Genomic DNA, 20,877 nt, shown 5'->3' with positions numbered 1-20,877 from the left:
TTTTTTTTTTTTCTCTTTCATTATTCACTAAATAATTTATTATTGTTCATTACTTTTTGATCCTTATTCTACATCATCCAGTAAATACCCAAAACCTCACAATCCAAAGTACATAGCCATAGAAAATGCGAGAGCAGGAAAAGAAAGAAAAGCCCTCATTGAAAACCCATACAATAAATCCAACCCAGAGGGGGAAAAGAACCCTACGGGAAATTAACTCCCATTGCTTATTTTCTATTTTTACTCCTTGAAATATCCATCACGCATTCAAACCACACGCCTCATAATATAATATCCATTGCAATAGCGTTTTATGATCCATTCTAATCATTCAATTTTAAGATTAAACAGATTTTAGACTTAAGAGTCATCTGTTTCAGAAACCCTTCCAGACTAAGATTCATGACAAATCGCGATAAATTAACTACTGAGGAAAGCCAAGCCCCAACCCCCCAAGACTCCTCTTAATCAAATACGGAAGCAGGGGAGAGAGGCCCAGGGTTATTGGGGGGAAAGGAAGACATCTGAAACTCCGGCATCGGGAAAGAAGACTATACTATGCCTTTCTATAGGCTGTGCGTCAGCTGTAATAACATCATCCCTAACTAAATGAAAACGAAATGTATCGGTGATGTTTGGTCAGCCATACAGGACGGGAACCAGAAAAAGGAACGAAGGGACGGGATCGAATCAAATCAATTAGATAAAATAGAATCGAAATTCAAGTTTACTATGGAGTAAGCACAAAAATTTAAACAAAAAAAAATGATTAAAAAGGAGGAGGGGAGAAATAGAGAGAGGGACAGATGTGGGTTTTCCGCGCAAAAGAGAGACAGAGTAGAGAAGAGTACGGAGAAGGAAATTCAAATAAAGTAAAATAAAAATGAAGAAAACCTTTTTGGCTAAAACTACAGATACCCTCTTAGGAGGATAGGTATGGAGTCCCTACACGCATACGTACACCGTATGTCACATAGTACTTCCATGCTTTTTTTCCCTCCCGTTCTCTCTCTGATGCGTGTGTGTGTGTGCGCGAATAATCATCAGGGGCGGTAGGCTGAATGCAAGAGAGGTCGAAGAGTCTAGCACGAAGGAAGAAGCTCCCTCCCTCACAGCCAATGTTGAATGTTGAGTGTAAAGGGGGAGCGGGGGAGACTGGAGTGTTGTGCCGTGTCTCTAGCAAGTAGTGTGTCTAGAGGGGGCAACCAGCACTAAAGGAGGAAAGCGTGGCCAGAGAGAGACTCAGAAAGGGTCAAAAAAAAAAAAGGAAAAGGGTAAAGGGAAAGAAAAGAAATCCACTGGGTAGGCAACGCCAAGACCTGAGCTTAGATGCAGCGACCAAGGTTCGCCGTGAGCCCTTGAGAGTTGGGTGTGTTTCAAGGTAGCGGGGAAGAGGGAGATCACAAAAGATGCGTCAAAGGGTATACCCGTTCCGTGGGGGAGACTTCCTCGCTGGCCGACTGGAGATAAAAAAGCTCCCAGTGAGAAAAGTAGTGGTAGTGGTGACGGTGGACCCCTTAGGCACTCCACTTCCTCGACTCTGATTGATTAAAATCGGTCCCTTTTTCCTTTTGAGAAATTTTTCCCTCTTCCCATCCATTCCCAAGAAAACAGTACCCACTCATACTGTATTGTCATGAATCCATATGTACTCCAACATTCTACTGATATTACAATAATCAGCATCAAGGAAGAATAGTAGACTCAAATATCCCATCTTTACTATTAAAGAATAGTTCAAATATCACATAAGCAAAGGAAAATAACAAAATACATCTCCAAACAGTGCTAAAGATCCCAGTGCCCGCATTCCTCAGCAGACCATCACACAATCAAGTTGAAGGCCAAGAACTCCAGTTCCGAGTCCTCCCGCCCAACGATTGGCCTGTTTCGTCGGGGAGGATGGGATGGTTGATGACTTGGCCCTCCTGGCAACCTACAGTGCATGTGTGCTGCTGGCTGCAGGACGGCGGTAATACTGGTATATTACTCAAAACTATGTTCATCCACCTTGCTGGTATCTTTGAGTTACTGAGGCTACTCTGCGAGATCCTGTAGTGGCATGTCCTTCGGTATGGAGCACGTGCATACAGATACTTAGTAGAGAGCTGCATAACTGTTAGGAGCTTGGACATACATTCCCATTCTTCTCCCCCTCTCACAGACATCTCTACCTCTACAGTTCATTCTGCGAATGCCGGCCGCGTACTCCATTCTTTTTGGCAGCATGCGCCTATAGAAAGGTGTAAACCTTGCTTCTATGACTCCCGAAGCTGTATCGAGGGGGCGGGGGGTTAAACTGAGGGGAGTATGCACACGATGAATTAAGTCGAATATGGTAGTAGTCTTTTTTACTGTGACCTACTCATGAGTCGGTTGGAGTAACATCCGTGTCTACGTTGGATCTCGGAGGTGATGTGGTCGTCGGACACGGACACACACATGAACTCTGTTTGAATACATGAATCATCCATTCGGAATATACTCCATATGTACAAGCGTTGAGTGATAGTAAAGAAAGAGGGGAGGGGTAAACAACGAAGTGCGAAAAATATAAAAAATAATTAAAACAAAATTATAAATTCTCACAGATAGATAGATAATATTGAAAAAATTTCCCCTGCACAATGACGACACGAGTTACACCCGATACTTTTCTTCTGCAGAGATCATGCTCTCTCGCGTGTTCTCCAATATCGTCATTTCCCAATGTACGGGATGAGATCGTGGTGAAATTCCCGAGGTAGGCGACCTTAGGCGCGTCATTGTACATACACATACATACATACATACATACTACGTACAGAATATATCCCAACCCAACCATCCTTACGTACAGTGATGGAAGAGGAGAACAGCCACCGATGATACCATTCTTCTTAGCCCTGCAAGTCCACACCACTATGCTTCTTTCTGGACAGAAGGGGAGGTTCAAAGCGGATGTCAACTTGCGTGTGATATGTCCTATCATGTTACTAGTGGGTTTTCCTATGCCGCTCTGACGTCGGTGTGGGGAGGTTAGTCGTTCGCTAATGGCCCTACACCTCTAGCAATTATACTAATGAGAAAATGAAGATTACTCCACGACAATTGTCTAAACGATGACATTGTGCGAAATAGGACAAAGCCCCTACATCTCGCAGGAGAAAAACATTCAGGCCCGTGTTATCAAAGCGTAGGCATTTTGGCAACCCGAGGAATACCTGGGGCTCGACCGTGGAACCCCCTGTCACAGTGGCTGCGATCAAAAGTAAATTCAATCATAGATTGCCGGACGGTATAATGTTTCCATATGGACTGGAAAAGAATCCGAGATAAACCATAAGTCTTCACCTTTCTTCCACAATCCATCAGATAGCCCCAACCCGCGAAAGAAGATCTAGAAGCACAGAAAATCATTGACAATCATAAGGCATAGCTCTAGAAAAATCTGCAGCTACTGCAACCCCCAAATGCTATCTTGAAGATCCATCGGGAAATAATCCATTGCTTGTAGTTTATGTTTTTGTTTTTTTAGGTCTTTCGAGATTTCGGCGCAACTCCGATAAGCGCGGGGGGATTTCCATAGTTTCCCGCTTTACGAAACAGAACCTTTTCGCCACAACCTTGGACCTCTCTCAATACCATATGACTCGAGCCATTGGAAAACGGAAAACAGAAAACATAAAAAAGAGAAAAGAAAAGAAAAGAAAAAATCAACCAATTAATATAAATTCCAAAAACACTATTACTCCAAATCAATAGTACCTCTCTACCTATCAAATATATGAACACCCAAGAAAAATCCCTCCCATTAACGCAGCATCAAAAATTTACAACTCTTCCCAAGGAAACCTCCAGTTACAAGAAACATGTCAAGTGGGTAAGACAAAAGAAAGGGAGAAAAAAAGAAAGGAAAGAGGAAATAAATTAATAATTGACATCTGCAACCGCTCGGCTGGGGCGCTCATCCACGTCCAATCTGATAGGCACAACTCATCGACTAGCTTAGTTAAAGTTTCCTCTCCAAGCGAAAGAAAACGGATCAGTGTCGATGCATGGATCCGCTTTTTCGTTTTCTTTTTTTTCCTGGCTTTTTTTCCCCTGTCGCTCAGTCCATCGCTGCATTAATCTATAGGACAGGGTGCATGGGTCGGTTCTCCATAGGCTGGAGATGTTCTCCGCGACCGGTGATCGGAGGGGTCCGGAGTAGTTAATCTATGTACGTACCTAACACAGTACTAGTAGGTAGTAGTTCAGTATGTATGGTAGGTAGTCTATAGTCTGTAGTGGGAATAAAGATCACAAATTGAGGTCGATCCTTGATCAAAGAAAAAGAAAAAAAAAGAAAGGCAAAAATCCTCCAAACAATAGGGGGAACCTATCCACAGAAAGCAATCCTTCCATCCAATGGTAACGGCGGATCAATTGGGGATTTCCAGAGGCACAGCAAACGTGGGTCAATAAAGTCCACACGGCTGGCACGAGGTACGCCATGTGAGGAGGTTAGCCTATGTTGTGAGGAAGGAGGACAAACGTATAGTTAGATCGTGCAATGATTCAGTGGTAACTGTTAGCGTGGAGTCAAGCTTGAGGATTTTCATCTCGATTTTCTTCAGTGTGCTGGCTAGTTGCGTAGTGAGGGTAAGTGTATAATGTAGTGGGCGCTAGTCCAGTAAGGTTATGAGGAACCTCAGCTACTTTAAATTAAAAAGCGAAAATCATTGGAACGCTGCAGTGTCCATTGGCCCCTCTATGGTGTTTTGGTTTATTGTACATACGATGCAAATGATTGGAGATGAACGGGTTGGGGAGTAAGATCTCATCCTCGAGGACTCCGTAAATTTTTTTTTTATAATAGCCACAGTGCAATCTATTGGACTAGATTCCAGTAGTTTGAGGGAGAAGGAAGAAACTAGGATAGATCACACTGCTAACCCCCGTCTGCAGACTGTACCCCTGTAGCTTCAATTAACTGACCCTATCCAGGACATACTTCGGGTGTGAGAGGCTGGATCTGTATCCGAAGCCACACCCCTAACCTCCCAGTTGTATGCCGATATACCTTCCAAAGTCAAAGAGCCACCACTATCGCATATCGCCTGGATCCTTCAGATATTGCACCCCATAGTAAAGAAAACCGTTACGAGGATAGTAGGCTATGAGCCGCACCCACGAACCCATTGTTATTATGATGGTCAGAACACTTACCTTGATCGAGAATGATAACCACCAAAACGAAACGATGTGATTCTAAATATAATCGATATCCAGGGGAGTTTGCGTGTATGTCCCTTGGCAATGGATATCCCATTTTGGAAGGCAAATATCCACATTTCTCCCAGAAAATCTTAGCATGCGGGATACCTGCCATATGATGGCATTGGTTTATTTTAGTGCAGTTTAATTTTTTTTTTTGAGAAAAAATTTTTTTCTTGAATCTCGTGGCTAAAGTAGCCAGCTCCACAGCAGCCATGATCGATGACCAGGAACGGAGATGGCCAGAATAGGAGTCCCGAAGTCGCAGGGAATTCCGCGATGAGAAGAGGTCCAAGCGGAGATGTATTGCGTAAACCCGCGGGAAAAAGCATGGTTAGTAACTCATGGAAGGTGGATGTTTTCATTTTTAAAAAATTGATGGAGATTACAAGGAGAAGAGCAAGTACCATTATCCTAACCCAGATACCATGTAAGTACTACAATTCAAAAAAAAAAAAAAAAAAAAAAAAAAAGGGTCCATAAAAACCACATCTAATATGATTCAGAGTTCTGACTTTTAACCATAGTATTTGGTGACAGATTCAGATTGATTTCTGCTGATTTGCCCTCTTTTGACCGCCTAGGACCCGCTTTGGGACTTGTTTGCAAAGCCAAAATTTTGGAGCGTCAGCCATTCAATTCAACTTTCACCGCTTTTCCTGTCATCCTCCCTCCCACTCATGGCCTCCAAGTCTCTTCTCCCCCTTTACTACTAGTACTAGTCTCACCTACCAAAAACTCACTCAGTCCTTAGACCCTCCCCAAAACAGCCTAGCTAGCCCTTGGGGCAAAAAGGATGCCGTTCATGGGCCCTTAAACTTTTCCCTTCCCGGGCTCCACTTCGACCAGGGATAACATTAACAACCCACCTAAGCCTATCTTGGCAGGTGAATCTAAAGTGCCCCCCTTGACGCGGCACATCAAAAACGCGTAACGCCTCCCCTAGCGAATCACGACCCCACCCTCTTTTTTTGCAAAATCCACCACTATTCCCTTTTTCGCTGCGGGGGTCCCCGATTCAGTAACCCGGTGGGGGGGCTCATTCGTCGGAAAAGAAAGGTCCAACTCGTATCGAGTTGCTTTTACTTTTCACTATCCGCAATGCTTGCCGCTTTGGATCAGTACTGACCCTTCAAAGTTCAGTTCGGTGCGGGATAGGATGGGGGGGATGGGGGCGTGGCTTGTGCCTCAATGCTTGATTAGTTGATGTTATTGGTATTTTGGTGTTGCCGGAACCCTATGTTTGGCCTTTGATACTTTTTTTTTGGTGTTGCTCTTGTGGATGGGGGGCGAGTGGATGGGTCGCGATGGAGTAGGTATTGTAGTTTTTTGGTGGTCTATGCGGGCTTTTTTGCTACAGCTTGAGGTGTTGAGTGAGTGAACTATGGATGGAGTGTGCAAGAGCACTGACTGACTTAGCTGAACTATCATCATCTCGTTGACAGCGGTCGTTGTTATATTTAGGTCAGTTAATTTCGCTTCCCTTTGGTCTTGCTGGATAGTACTTTCGTAGACCTAGGACTCCGTGCTCCGAGTAAGCACTGCTTTCCTCATTCCGTATTTGCCCGTGTGACTACTCCCTCTAGAGTACGGAGAAGAAACTTGGTGGATATATATTCCGTCTTGTTAAAGACCTTTTGAGCAAACAGCTGAGTCCACAATACATAACCAACACTCTCAAGTACGTACCACATACTCCATACATCCAACACGAACCTAACGAAAGTAAAAGGACACAAAAAAATACAAAAATCTCGGCAGATAAACCCAGCCCATCGGCAATTTTCATTCCAGAAAGCCTAAGGACGAGATCGAGGTCTTCAGGAACAGATGATCCCCGATACTTTAATTTGCGTGGTTAAATAAAACAGGCTGGAAATTAAAAAATCTTAAACATCTGTCATCTGCACGGGGTCCATCTTGGCAGATCCATTCGGCAGATCATCATGATTGGCGTTCGTGATTTCGGTACGTGAGAACTTAGGGTACATACTACCTAGGTAGTAAGGGGGTGGGAAGTTATAATACATTGTTTAGATACCCTGGACATAATAGGCTGTGGTATATGTATGTCGTGTACGATTTGTATGATATGTATGTGGGTGAATGATTTGCAGACTGGTACATTGGAACAAACAAGAAAGTCCAGGTACTACTTACTAATCGTATCGTACCTTGATTCCAGAATTAATGCGTTCCATGGACTGGGAAACCTAGTATCTTGGAGTTCGACGGGGTACGGATCACGACCCGCGCGAAGTCAGGTCCCCGAAAGGCCGGAGAACGAAACCAGTCGACGTGCCAAGCTAATAGACACTGTATAAACCATGAGAGGGGGAAAAAAACAAAAGAGAAATAAAAGCCCCATCCAATGGACCAACCTGTTCGTAGTGTCCAGAGACCCGGGGGGGAAATTGCATATTGTAACCTACAATCTGGGTCGCTCCCGCGTGGGTGTGTTTCCCTCCAAAATTCTGACCATCTTGAAGAAGTCAAAGAGAAAAAAAAAGGTCGGTACGTCCCAAAAGGGTAGGGGATGCCTACGCGCATTCCGCTAGGGGAAATTGATGTCTCCCAATTGGTCCCTATTCCCGATGACCAACTTACTTACTCGGTAGATACTAGTCCACTTTAGTAGGTGAACAAGATAAGTATCAAGCTAAAGCTTCTCTAAAGAGGATGCTAAGTGCAAGTAAGCTAGGAAGAAGTAAACTAGCCAAATCAATGCAGTATCCGATCCCCAATGGTTAGCACCATCCTGGAAGGGGAATTACTATGGCCCAAAGAGGCAGAGTGCGGGTGTGGAGCACTGCCAAAGAGAAAAAGTTTCCATTGGTGCGAGGCATGGATTCATTTTTAAGGAAAGACAAAGGTGATGCAGCCACATGCCCCCAAGGACGGCAGATAGTCGATAGCCGAGCTTGGCTCAAACAGATAACCCAATCAGAGGGGTCCGACCCACAGGAGCTGACGCGTGCACATCTCACGGAGCTTTCCCCATTTTGGAGGAAGCTTTCCTTCTTTAGGCTTGGTTTGGATGTTTTTACTTTTTCCCTTTACTTTTGGAGAAAATGGGTTTGGTTAGATCTTTTTAGGTCCTGGGATGGTGTTGGAAATTCAGGCCATCTCTAATCCACCTTGCCCACCCTCCCAAATAAACCAAAATGACTAGATGAACAAATATCAACTTCTTCTGACTCGTTAAATGAGTCCCAAAGCACGCTCCCCCGCAGCCCGTTACCCTGAATCCCTGCGTGCGATCCTGGCTTGGGCTCCACAACACTGCCACTCAGGGTTGCGGCTAGTAGTCAGATGAAACGCGCTGGTCAACCAGACTACCCTCTTTCAAGAACAGCACTCTAACTGGAGTTGATATCGCGCATGATATCACTTGGTCCTAACCGTCAGATTGGGCTGCCATGGGAAGAAGGGGGGGAGACGTTAGCAAGGATTCCGATTGTCATAGAACGACATGATATTATTATCCTTGTTGGTCCCCTATTGTTATTCTCTATGGTTCCGATGGATAAAGTAGCATTACGTAGGTCTCAGGGGCATCCCTGTTTTCTATTCTTCAGAAATGAATTTTTATTTATTTTTATTATTATTATCTTATGTTTTGTGTTTTGTGTTTTGTGTGCTTTCCCTTGCGGCTGGTTGATGGAGGTATTCAGTTTGATAACAAACACCCCACACTATAGATTCGAGATCTCGGGCTTTAACATCTCGTAACCTACCCTCGACCAAAACTCACGCCTTTCTTGTTCAACAACGAGTCATTGTATAACCCAGGACCCTTGAACAAGCTTCACCTGGCAGCAGCCTTGGGCGTGATCCCCAACGGGAAAACAACATCTAGTGTGCAGAAAGTGGAGCCCCGCGGGCTTGGCGTATGTCAATGGCGGCGACGGACATGCAATCCCTGGGCGGCATGTGCTGTGTGGCCCTTCAAGGTAAGGGAGGGGGGGAGGAGGAAAGAGAGAAGTGGGAGAGGATTTCAGCATGAAACCACACCTAAACTGAAACCCACATACAGGATTCCTAAACGTGTGAATCTACTCGTTGGAATAGATTGAGTGATTGCGTAGAGTGGTATCACCTTGCAGTTTAGTTTAGTTTTCCCTCGTCCGCCTCCCTTTGGATGGCACACCCTGACATGCAAATGATCGAGGCAGGCATTGATCAAAGCGTTGAGCTTACGACTGCAAGGTAGTAAGGATGGCAGTCCCTGCATCTAGCACTAACTCGAAGGGGCAGCTGGGTAAGTTGACATGGACGAGAATAGAAATTGGTGGCAATGTGCCTGAGTATCTTATGGATCTTATGGAGAATTTCACGTTGTAGAGATGATCCTTCCGGATGGGTCGATATACTGGAGACGGGAAAAAAATATAGTGTTCAAGGAATGATGCTATGCGGTTTGGAGTATCTAGATACGAAGCTAAGCTGGATAAATTGCAGATACGAATTGCCTGAACGCGCAAAGTGACATTCGGTACCTGATCTCTCACATGAACCGAGGGGCAATGCAGGTACTGTATACTCTCCGTGCCTACTCTCTCTAACTCCCAACTCCACGTCGTTGAACGATGACGAGTGCCACGGGGATATTCATCATCGGTTGGACGTTGACGACTTATTCTATTTTAAACTGCTACTACTACAACTAATTTCTAGTTGCTGTCGTAATTGCCAAAGACGGGATAAGAAAAGAGGTTCGTCTATGGAGTATACCCTTTTATTTCCTGTTCGGAGTTCCCGACCCTCCCCTGACGACTAGAAACAGGGAAATTGAGAAGAAGGAAAAAACCCACATGAAGGAAATAATTTCCATGAGATTTGACCCTATCAAGGGACAGACAGGGGGTGGTGCATGTCCGGAGGTCAGGTAAGGTGGGAAAAAAAAAAGGGAGAAGGATGCAGGGGTATTATCTGCATTGTAGATAATGATAGATGTATCGGTAATTGGGTGTTCTCGTTCTGTGCCGGAGGGTTATTTGATATGATTGTTTCTACTCATTTGGTTTTATCTGATTGATCCAATGTCGCCCCCAATCGAAAGGATATCGAATACCTATAGTCCGATCAGTATAGAAGAGTCGTTCGTCCAGCTTCATGAACTCTTCCGAGCCAGTCAGAGTCCACTTTCCCAGACTTTCCTAGCCTCAATCCGAAAATTCCAATTCCAATTCCAATTCCAATTCCAAAAAGAAAAAAAAAATTATAAATAAAATAAATAAATTATGATAATAAAAATTTACAAAGAGAAAGAAGGGAAAACAAGTGCAACCCTCAATTTAGTGAGTTGACGCTCGAGCGTCCATGGAGGACCCTTACTAACCCTCATTCAACCAAGTGCAACACCAAACTAGGTAACTAGTATCTACAAACCACCTCAAACAACAACCCACTTCTGATTTTAATCTAAGAAGATTTCTAAATAAAATAAAATAGAATGGGACGGATTTAAATAAAACAAAATAAAATAAAAATACCTCACAAGACATTCTGATTCCTCATCCAGGGTCCGGTCCTACAAGTTGACCAGGACCTCTCCGAACCAGTCAGAAGGCCGGAGGGACAACCTACCTGATACTTAAGTATACAAGAGAGACGAATGACCAGCCGGTTGAGAAGGAATGTTGGGCCGTCACGGGATTGGCTGGGGTTCCCCCACAGATCCCTGCCGCCAAGCCCGCACATGACATCGGCGATGGAGAAGGCTTACGCGGCACAATCCTCGACGCCTGCAGGGCGAATGCTTGGCATCGCCAGCATGTGGCAAATCATCCTCTCGCTTTGGTTGTCGTTTTTAGTGATTTTTCTGGGATGGATGCTTATTTCTTGTTCCGAGGTCAGGGAGGGTTACAATGAGACTGGATTGAGTTTGCAGGTGGTACAACGACGGCATATCATACATCCATTCTATACTGGCATACTATACATCTCTATTTCTATATAATGTCGATTGTTGCCCTACGGATTATGTAAGCATCTCTAACTTCCCTCTCACACTTATACGTACACTATACAGCAAAATTGCGAGAGAATATCCGTAGACCATATATCAGATCAGTGCCAAACATACTGATATACTTCCCGTGTGCGGTAATTACCCTAGAAATTGAACCACACTCGACCCTGCAGTGTGATCCGATATTTACCCGGTCTGGACGCGGAACAGTATATTGCTCGCCAGATATATATCCTGATCAATCTGAGACCCATACGTATGCCTCATCAATAAGACCGACACAAAAATAAGTTTTTAGAATATCTAAAAACGGCTGCGGTGAGACATACCCGTAGAAGGGTTGCTTACTTCATTAAACGGTAGGCCTTAGATTAACCTGCACCGTTTACCAAGTCTAATATCATGGTAGTACGGATGGTAGTACCACGTAGTACCGAGAGAGAACCGGTTAAGTGTAGCATCTGACATCAATCGACCGATATCCCTGTCTCTGCATGGAAGAATATCATCGTGCAGCCTCTGCAGAAGCCCTCGCTGCAGCTCGTCCTGCCCTTCGTCCAAAGACTGCCCCGGACGTCAACCCACTACCTCCAGGGTAATTGTCGTAGAAGAGCCCCCCAACCATCTCCCCAGCGCAGTACAGCCCGGGGATTTCTCGGTCTGTCCTGGACGAGACGACAGCAGCTGTCTCCGGATTGATGGCCAAACCGCCAAATGTGAAGGTGATACCCGCGCTGACCTTAACTGCTAGGAACGGAGGCTGATCGATAGGCAGTGCCCAATTGGACTTGGGAATTTCAAGCGAACATGCCTCAGATTGAGTTGAAAGGCCGTCCTTCACGGCTGGATCCCACTGTCGGTCCGGGTTCCGTCGTTGACTTTCATAGACAGCGTTGTTGTATCCGTGGATCGTCCTTTCAAACCGATGCTTGTCTTCCAGACCGTGTTCCACCGCGCATTTCTCAGCCAGCTTTGAAATCGACGACGCCGTTATGTGCTGAACCACCTCTGGTCGATATTCTTCCTTCCGTAGCCAGGAGACCGTTCGGGAGTCCCAGATTTGGAACGCAACATGACCGGGTTGATGCAGGATCTGCCGTCCGATCTTGGCATACGTATAATTGCGTAGATCCGAGCCTTCGTCGACAAACCGTGAGCCTTGTTGATTGACCATGATCCCTAAGGGGTACCCGGACTTGGTAAACTCATTGGAGATCTCGCGATCGCCTGTATTGGCCGGCGCATCTGCATCCCACGCCACACAATGACAGCCGGACCAGTTGCCAACTAATTTGGCTGACACATCGCGAATGGCAATCTCGAGACAGTCACCCAGATTATACGGGGTGCCCCGGACCAAAGCCGCATCCCAATGTGGTCCGAGAAACTGTGCGCGCATGCGAGGATTGGCCTCGAAGCCCCCCGCGGCGAGTACAACGGCGTTCGTCTGGATTTCCTTCGTTCGACCACGATGCACAACCACAACCGACGTTACAGCCCGGGTTACTGGATCAGTGATGAGCTTCTCGGCAGCCGTCGAAAAGAATACATCGATACCCAGACTCCGGGACGCCTGGAGATGGTCTTGCACAAGCCCTTTGCCTCCATCCTGAGTTTTGAGGGCCAAGCCTCCCCAGAACTTGATTCGGCCGTTGACCTCATACGCTTGTCGATTGAAGGAAAGCTGGAACCGGACGCCATTCTCCGCAAGCCACTTGATTGTCGCATTTGAATCATTCACGAGAACACGGCAGAGCTCACGGCCAGTCCTTTTTCCGGCCACACGCTCCATATCATTGGTGAAGTCCGCCGTCGTGTAAGGGCTCATATCAATCTTGTGCGCTGTAGTCGGAACCACATTATTCACAATGGGGAGGAGATCCTCCAGTCCGCCATGGGTAGTCCGGAATCCTCCCGCAGTGAAGTAGGAGTTCCCACCGACCCATTCTTCTGGACATTTATCAATGACAACCACCCTCTGGGCGCCGGATTGAGCTGCTGATATAGCGGCGCAGAAGCCAGCATTGCCGCCACCGATAACAAGGACGCCGCAGTGTGAGGGGAGAGTCATCGTTGCGGAAGAAATTTCAGTGAGTTCACAATAGATGTCTTCCGCAAGCTTCTCACTACCTTTGATATATATAGCCGAGTAGTTGACATGACTCGTCGCCGCGGAGCTCTGCCGAGCACCCACCTTGAAATGCGGGGGAGCAAGAAATGGCATCGGATGTCCGACCATTAGTATGATTTACCCTAAAGTGCCGATGAGCTCGGTGACTGGCAGAAAACACGCAATGTCATTTCCTATATCTGATATTTGGCTCCAGGAGAATAAATACACGCCAATCCCACCATCAAGAACACCATGCGCGATTAAACAGGTCCCATAATGCCAGCGAAAAAGCATTGAACACTTAAAAAAGGTGGATGAATACATGAAAAAGCAAGTCGCTTTTGTTAAACTATTATGGACAATTCAGGCCTCTCCACGCCATCCTCTTCCATTGTAGGATAATATGGAATCATTGCATCCGCGCTTTGCACATAAGCATCGTTGTAAAGCCGCCAGTATGGCGTGCGGACTTTACGGGCAGGGTGGAACAGGCCTGCCCAGACGTAGTTCATGACAACTCCCGTGCCAACGGCCATTCGAATGGCATCAATGGCTTCGATGACACGGTCAATAACGTGAGGACTTGTTTCGAAGATATTAGGGAATACCAAATTGAGAAGATGAACCATTGCATCCTCACACCCGAGACCGACCACCCCTAAAGCAATGTGCTTCACAACGCTGGCGGCGGTCTGGCGATGCACCTGATCTCTATCGATGAGGGCATCCTCAAGAAGGGGCGTAACAGCATAGACGTAATCCTTGGCCATCTCACCAATGTACTCGAACAAGAACGACATTGCCTTCAACACACCGTTTTGAACGTTCAATTCCGGTACCCGGTATTCATTCATCAGAGCTGGAAGGACAGTAAATGGTGCGCAGGTTTCAGCCACGATACCAATGGCAACAGCAGTACAAACACGAGACTGACGTTCCTGCACACGTAAGTTGTTAAGCAAAGTTGCCAGAACATCCTGAGGGCCAATTGCCTTGGCGATGAAGCCGAAAGTGTTGTTTGCTGCACGACGGATGCCCTTCTTGTGTGCTTTCAACATGTCAAGCAGCTCGAAGCAAATACGCATCCACTCGCGAGCATTGACAGACTCGGGACCACGGTCTGCAATACGACCAACAAGATCGATGGTGTTTTCCTGCACCTTTTCATGTCGGTTCCGCAGAATGGGTGTAAGACGAGGAAGGAGGTCTCTAATAGGCGGTTGCATCTGGTTGATACCGACCACGGTGACGATGGAACGTAGAGCGCCCAGAATCGAACCAAGGACTTCAGGGTACTCTTCGCCCAGATACTCGTAGAGCACAATACCGAGTTTACCCATCAGTGCATCCTCGCCGCACTGCTTCATAACCATTGCAATGCGTGAGATGAGGTCTGCAGCTTGCTGACGGACGGTGGCTGACTTGTTGTTCAGCCTCCAAAGAATGGTACTGACGATCTGTGGCAGATACGGCTTGCAACGAGTACCAAGCGCATTAACCACAGTTCCAAATCCGTTCAAGATTACGATATCCTCGATGCTCTGCTCCTGGAAGGCATAGAGTACACCATCAATGAGCCTCTCTTCCAACCTCTCGGAGATATCTGCGGCTCCCAGGGATGCAATAAGTTTCTCTACAGTTTCCACCGTCATCTTCCGGTAAGGTTCGCTCTCATCCTTCAGATTGTTGACGACGCGCTCGAGGATCTCACCCACACCAACCTTTTGGCCCAGATCGACGGTAGTATCAACAACTTGGCGGTAGTTCCTCCTGTCGAGTGCCATACGCCTTACCCAGAAGCTCTTAAAGAAGTCGGTCAAAACGTGCTCTTTCAGATAGCTGGCTGTCACACCATCAGTGCTGGCACACTGAGACACCACTTTGAGGACAACCTTCTTCATCTCCTCATCCGGAGAGGAGAACTCGCGCAGCAGGATCTCCATGATTTGACTAGTATAGTAATTGGCATACTCCTCGTCCATGAGAGGAATGATATATCCGACAGCTTTAAGGAAGGCAGCCAGACCTTTGCCACGCTGCTTCCTTGCTCCCGTCCAGAGAGGATTGAGAATCTCATCGAAACTTTCGATACCGTAAGGGTTAGCGGCCTCGGCCAAGGCCGCTACTGCTAATGCAGTGACCGTTCTGACCTTCGCTTGTTCATCGCTGAGATTGTCGGCAATACAATCCACGAGACCCTTCAGATGAGGAAGGATGGCACAGCCCATGAGGATAGGGATTTGCTGGACAATCTTGACCCCAGTGTGTCTTGCTTGCCAAGATTTCTTACTGCGACACACAGCACGCAGGAATGGAAGTAGAGCGGGGATACCAAGCGCTGAAGCGACCACAGCGAAGGCTCGTGCCGTTGTGTTTCTGACATATTCATCAACATGATCGATATCGGGACGCATCGTACTAATCATGGTAGCAAGACCGGCAGCCTTAGCAAGATTAGAAATGATCTCCCTACCCTCAACGCGGGCATAATAATCCTGGTCAATGAGTAAAGGTTCAATGACGACGAGAATCTTATGCACGTAGGGACGGACAAGATCGTCCAGCTTATAGAGAACACGATCGATAACCTTCACCAACAAGTGGCGCTCTTGGTCCTCAAGTGACTTCTCCATGAGCAACGGAAGGATCTGATTAAACAAGGGGCCGGCCCCGAACTGGCGCGCGTTGTCTGTGAGTTGACGCAGGGCAGTTTTCCTCATCGGTGGTGTACCGTTCTTGACCTTCAACAGCAGCCTCATAATCTTCCGCTCCTTCAGTTCGTCCACAGACATCACACTCTCATCTCCGCCTTCCATAAGCTTTCCGAAATATGCCATATCCTCGGGCTTGAAGAACTGAAGATCTCCGACTCCTGGAATTTCTGTTGGGAGCTGCTTGCCTAAGGCACGGGCGCTTTCGGGTTCTTGCATCATGAAGCCTCCAACACCAGTTGCGCTGGCCATGGGAGCTGGGGTCGACATAAGTTTCCTTGCAGGGTTCCGGATCGGAGCGTATCCTGGAGGAGGATCAAGGATCTTGTAGCCATCGGCCTCGCCCGGGAGCATCATATCAAGTTCCTCATCCGAGAAGGGGGCATTGCGGGCGGAGATATCAGTTCCAAAACTGGTCGGCATCATTGGCGCACCTACTTGTGAAGGATGCATGGGGGTTGCGAGGCCCTGGTTGCCAACAGGGGTGGCGGCCGCGATAGCTGGTGCCTGATCCCACCGCGACCGACGTTTAGGTGCTTCATCGGTGGCACCCGGCGCGGGTGTTTGATCCCAGCGCGATTTCTTGCTCTTTGCCTCCTGGGGCTGAGAAGCCTCAGGAGCTGCTTCAGTCGACTCAGAACCCACATCCCATCGTTGCTTGCGCTTGCGTCCCGTAGCGACGGAGACGGTCGAGCCAGCATCTGCGTTTTCTTTGTCCTCCAACGTCAACGTGGCCTCATGTTCTGCGATACCGTTCTCGCCACTGGCCTGCTTCTCTGAGATCAGCTTCTGAACACGCTCTTCTTCTTTTTCAAGCTCACGCAGAGCCATGACTTCACGATACGTCTGACCCTCTCCCTCAACGTTCGCATGAGTATTTGCGGCGAAAGGATCCGCTCTGGTGGGGGTCAGAGGGCCACGGTTGAATCGGCGCTTTTGGTAGTCCGTCTCGCGGTCTGCGATTCTAGCCGCCTTCTCACGACCGAGAAGGATGTCCTCTTCCTCCACTCCATTACCGTGGGCGAATTCATCCATCTGACTCTTGGTTGCGGTATACTGTCCCACTAGACGGTGACCACCTTCCGCATCCTCCATCTCCTCGTCATCGCCATTGACGGCGATCGAAGTGTCGTAGCCCGCATACCTGTCGGCGCCTTCGCGATCGTAAAGGGTGGTGTCGAAGGTTTCACTCAGGGAGGCCTTGGTCGAGTTGTCAGTGCGCTGGCTAGACGGATCAAAGGTCCTAGAACCTTTACTTCCAGCTGCAGCGGCATTCCGCTCAGCTTGGAGCCTCCGAACGGCTTCGAAATCGGCTGTAAAAGTGGTTAGCCACGCGGTGAACCGATGGGGGGAAAACATACAGTCAGACATGGTGACAGTACAGGGTCGATCAGAGATCAGATAGAGAAAAAATAATCCCAGGGATGGGCAAAAATAGCTACATCCGGATCATACCCTGTGATCACGGCGCTCGAGGGGATGATGTACGGTGCAATGTGTTGATGCCTATGACGATGAAAATACCTTCAGCGCGAGGTCGAGTTCGAGTTCGACGTTTCGGCGGCGGGACTGCCGCTGACTAAGTGGGATCACCTGATATTAAATGCGAAAGTGGACTAGCGTGGCCGTATAGATGGCGCTAAACCCGTTTAGAGGATTCACATATCTTCCTGTATTATTATTATTATTAATCAAGTTTAACGTCTGTGTCGAGCCGTTGGCTATGACAGACACATGTGCCTAGGCAGTGGCTTAGGCCACCGCCTCTAAATGGTCCCTAGGGGCTCTATCAGCCTCCTCTATATCTTCCTGTAATTCACTATGCTTCCTCTTATCGAGGGTTTTATGATACATTAGTGACTATGGTTTTACTCTTTAGAGCGCCGTACAATGTCTTCTTTAAGTATATGGGAGTCTAGGGCATCCGATCTGATCCGTGTGTATGTATATATATCTCCATTCGTAGGGAACTAGTGTAAACACGAATAAATATCCTCAGGGCATACCCCTTCAATTAGTTCGCAACATCTGCGAAAATGCTTACCAATGGAGACTTCTTGGATTCTAGCCACTCGATAACAAGGCACTTTTGTGAATTTCAGGCATTATTCTGAGCTGATGGAAGTCTATAACCAGAATTTCTAAGGAGGCTATAGTGGATTTCTAGGCCGAAAGTGGATCGCGCAAGGGGCTTCTTATATAAATGAGACGCGGCTGGGTTGAAATAAGATGTAACAACTATCTGAAAACCTACTTATGAGGCTAAGAAGCTCCTAGGGATTGGTCTACTAATGATTGTTTTTATAGAGTCCGCCTTTGTTATGACTCCTGACTTGCGTTCACAATAGTGATGAGGCACCACACGCATGACATGAGCCTATGGCAATATATAAGAGCGAAAAAGGCTACCGTAGGTGATACTATAAGAAAATGCTTCAAAATCGCCCACTATAGTTGATAAAAAAAGGCATTGACTATTTGTCCTCCATCGGATCGTATGATGTTAATTATCAGGAGCAAGGGAGAAATAGAGAAGACTTGTGATATCGCTACCCAAGAGATCCCCCATGGCCCTTAAGATTAGACTACGTCTGTAAGATAATTGTTACAGAAAAGCAGTCATTGGCAAAAATTCCAAATTGTATGTTAATGGTGGAAGGTACCCTGCAAATAGTGTCCTGTCCTATTACTTAGGTTAACGGAGCTAATAGTTCCTATCGCGAAATTAAATTGTAGGTCGAAACCCAAGATGAACGAGTCCATATACTAAACGATTTGAAATGCTTCACAAATCATTCGTAACCCACAAAAAGAGGATATGAGCCCATCTATGATCTGATAATGTCTTGAAATAGTACCTTCTGATTAGGGTAGTGACTAAAATCACGCCCTTCGAGTGGGGACGGACGCGGCCCGGTTCCGTCACTGATGTATGGCGGTCAATTTCAACCCATATCATCTGAAGACTTCTGGGATTATATTTATGCCCGGATGCCTTTTCTTCCATAAGTGGGCTCCAATTGTTTTCATTTTAACACTGCAACGTTCGTACACATACCTTATCAAGCCAAGATGGCACACAGACCCCCCTCCAAGTCTGACCCTATCCTCATCATAGGCGCAGGCGTCTTTGGCCTATCAACCGCACTCGAACTAAGCTCTCGTGGCTACAAGAACATTACGGTTCTCGATCGTTATCCGCCTCCAGTCCCCGATAGTAGTAGCGTTGATATTTCTCGAATCATCCGAACCGAATATGCCGACCCGGTGTATTCCCAGATGGCCCAAGAAGCTCTCAAGGGATGGAAATCTGAGTACAAAGATAACTACTACCACACAGGGTTTGTGATGCTCTCTGAGACAGCGTCAAATCCATACGTTGAAAAGACACTGGAAATCATTCATGCCCAAGGCCGAGCATTGGATGAGTTCGAGGATGGAAATATCTTGAAGGGTATGTATCCGGATCTCGGAGCGGACCTCAGCAGTCTTCGGGCATATCATAATCCTGAAGGGGGCTGGGCAGATGCCGAGGGTAGTATTCGCCATCTAAGTCATAAATGTAGCCATGCGGGCGTATCCTTCGTGACGGGTCCACAGGGAACAGTTCTCTCACTACGGAAACAGGGATCTCGTGTTGTTGGCGTGGAGGTGGCAAGTGGGGACTTTCTCCCTGCAAACCAAGTCATCCTTAGTACCGGTGCATGGTCGAATTTGCTTCTGGATGTATCCCATACGGCATCCGCATCCGGCCAACCTGTAGGCTTTATCCAACTTAGCCCAGAGGAGGCCCACAGCATCGCTAGAACGCCCGTGATGATCAACCTAACAAATGGTATATTTTGCTTCCCCCCAACACCAGGAACAAACATCCTCAAAGTTGCCCGGCACAGCTATGGATTTGCAACGTCCATACTATCCGGTGCAACAAATCGAACCGTGTCCTCGCCTAAGCTAGATTCTAACAACGCCGACAAATCGTTCCTTCCTCAGGAGGCGGATAAAGCTTTGCGAGATGGTCTCCGGCAACTCATGCCGCAATTCGCCGATCGTCCCTGGTCGAACCGTCGTTTGTGTTGGTATACAGACACCCCGGAGGGAGATTTTGTGGTCGATCATCATCCTAATATGGATGGGCTTTTTGTTGCTATCGGGGGAGCTGGACAGTAAGTATAATTGCATACATGGTTTCCTATGCCATGTTGCTAACTTGAACATCACAGTGGATTTAAGTTTCTACCCGTTCTTGGCCGGTATATAGCCGACCGCTATGAAAATTGCGCTCCAGAGATTCTCCGACAGAAATGGAGATATCGCTTGCCCGATGGTAGGGGGGATTTAAAGATTGGGGATGGTAGCCGCGCAGGGCCTCCTTTACGGGTGTTGACCGTTGAAGAACAAAGTAACTTGTAAAAAGACTCATACAAGCATTTCAACTAGTAACTCATAATTAACTGATATATGAAAAGACACATTCATAGACAGTATTCGGCTAGACCCCAACGTAGTAAGTACCGTAGGTGATCACCTGACGAACGGTCCCACCTGACGAACGATTTCTCACACAGCAACCACATTACAAATGAAGCCATAGAGCCACACACAATTCGAATTATATAGAAAAATTTTGGAGTATATAAGCTAAGCTTAATCAGAAGCTATAGATTACTTTTAATTATCCCGAAAACGCTTTGGTAGCCGAATCTGCCGTCCTCGACGATTTTGTATTGTAGGGGCATCTTCAACAACACCAGCAGTTAAATGACCAGTATCTTCATGATCTTTAGCTATAAGAGATTTAGGGGGTTTGTTCTTGCCTTTTCTAGCCTGCTTAAAGTCAT

General features: G+C 46.9%; 7 protein-coding genes across 7 annotated transcripts; 2 read left to right on the top strand and 5 right to left on the bottom strand.

The window, feature by feature from the left end:
- Positions 1–4,271: 4,271 nt before the first annotated feature.
- On the bottom strand, positions 4,272–4,579 carry BDW43DRAFT_295550 (uncharacterized protein). Its single transcript, XM_032044078.1, has one exon. It carries the CDS (start codon positions 4,474–4,476, stop codon positions 4,306–4,308), a length of 171 nt encoding a protein of 56 aa, XP_031893694.1. The 5' UTR covers positions 4,477–4,579; the 3' UTR covers positions 4,272–4,305.
- Positions 4,580–4,823: 244 nt separating this feature from the next.
- Positions 4,824–5,669, bottom strand: BDW43DRAFT_295549 (uncharacterized protein; the record flags this gene model as incomplete). Its single annotated transcript, XM_032044077.1, has 1 exon — positions 4,824–5,669. A coding segment is annotated over exon 1 (266 nt), but the record flags the coding sequence as incomplete, so codon positions are not given.
- Positions 5,670–5,967: 298 nt separating this feature from the next.
- Positions 5,968–6,830, bottom strand: BDW43DRAFT_295547 (uncharacterized protein). Its single transcript, XM_032044076.1, has one exon. It carries the CDS (start codon positions 6,670–6,672, stop codon positions 6,448–6,450), a length of 225 nt encoding a protein of 74 aa, XP_031893692.1. The 5' UTR covers positions 6,673–6,830; the 3' UTR covers positions 5,968–6,447.
- A 3,210-nt stretch (positions 6,831–10,040) lies between these two features.
- BDW43DRAFT_295546 (uncharacterized protein) lies at positions 10,041–10,453 on the top strand. The gene has a single exon (XM_032044075.1). The coding sequence runs from the start codon at positions 10,112–10,114 to the stop codon at positions 10,274–10,276; it is 165 nt and encodes a 54-aa protein (XP_031893691.1). The 5' UTR covers positions 10,041–10,111; the 3' UTR covers positions 10,277–10,453.
- An 851-nt stretch (positions 10,454–11,304) lies between these two features.
- BDW43DRAFT_318421 (uncharacterized protein) lies at positions 11,305–13,283 on the bottom strand (the record flags this gene model as incomplete). Its single annotated transcript, XM_032048701.1, has 1 exon — positions 11,305–13,283. The coding sequence occupies one exon, from the start codon at positions 13,281–13,283 to the stop codon at positions 11,718–11,720; it is 1,566 nt and encodes a 521-aa protein (XP_031893690.1). The 3' UTR covers positions 11,305–11,717.
- A 179-nt stretch (positions 13,284–13,462) lies between these two features.
- BDW43DRAFT_295543 (U2 snRNP complex subunit HSH155) lies at positions 13,463–17,550 on the bottom strand. The gene is made up of 2 exons (XM_032044074.1): positions 17,398–17,550; positions 13,463–17,349 (listed from the first exon to the last, which is right to left on the bottom strand). Exons 1-2 carry the CDS (start codon positions 17,405–17,407, stop codon positions 13,670–13,672), a joined length of 3,690 nt encoding a protein of 1,229 aa, XP_031893689.1. The 5' UTR covers positions 17,408–17,550; the 3' UTR covers positions 13,463–13,669.
- A 1,393-nt stretch (positions 17,551–18,943) lies between these two features.
- On the top strand, positions 18,944–20,331 carry BDW43DRAFT_295542 (NAD(P)/FAD-dependent oxidoreductase). Its single transcript, XM_032044073.1, has one exon. The coding sequence runs from the start codon at positions 19,109–19,111 to the stop codon at positions 20,204–20,206; it is 1,098 nt and encodes a 365-aa protein (XP_031893688.1). The 5' UTR covers positions 18,944–19,108; the 3' UTR covers positions 20,207–20,331.
- Positions 20,332–20,877: the final 546 nt, after the last annotated feature.

This window comes from Aspergillus alliaceus, assembly GCF_009176365.1.
Source record: "Aspergillus alliaceus strain CBS 536.65 unplaced genomic scaffold BDW43scaffold_125, whole genome shotgun sequence".
Lineage (NCBI taxonomy): Eukaryota > Fungi > Ascomycota > Eurotiomycetes > Eurotiales > Aspergillaceae > Aspergillus > Aspergillus alliaceus.
The sequence above is the reverse complement of the archived record's forward strand: the minus strand, read 5'-3'. Positions and strand labels throughout refer to the sequence as shown.

Bases quoted from the DNA above. Each gene is read 5' to 3' on its own strand.
- BDW43DRAFT_295550 (XM_032044078.1), bottom strand. From the start codon at position 4,476: ATGGCGTACCTCGTGCCAGCCGTGTGGACTTTATTGACCCACGTTTGC.
- BDW43DRAFT_295546 (XM_032044075.1), top strand. From the start codon at position 10,112: ATGTCCGGAGGTCAGGTAAGGTGGGAAAAAAAAAAGGGAGAAGGATGC.
- BDW43DRAFT_295547 (XM_032044076.1), bottom strand. From the start codon at position 6,672: ATGATGATAGTTCAGCTAAGTCAGTCAGTGCTCTTGCACACTCCATCC.
- BDW43DRAFT_295542 (XM_032044073.1), top strand. From the start codon at position 19,109: ATGGCACACAGACCCCCCTCCAAGTCTGACCCTATCCTCATCATAGGC.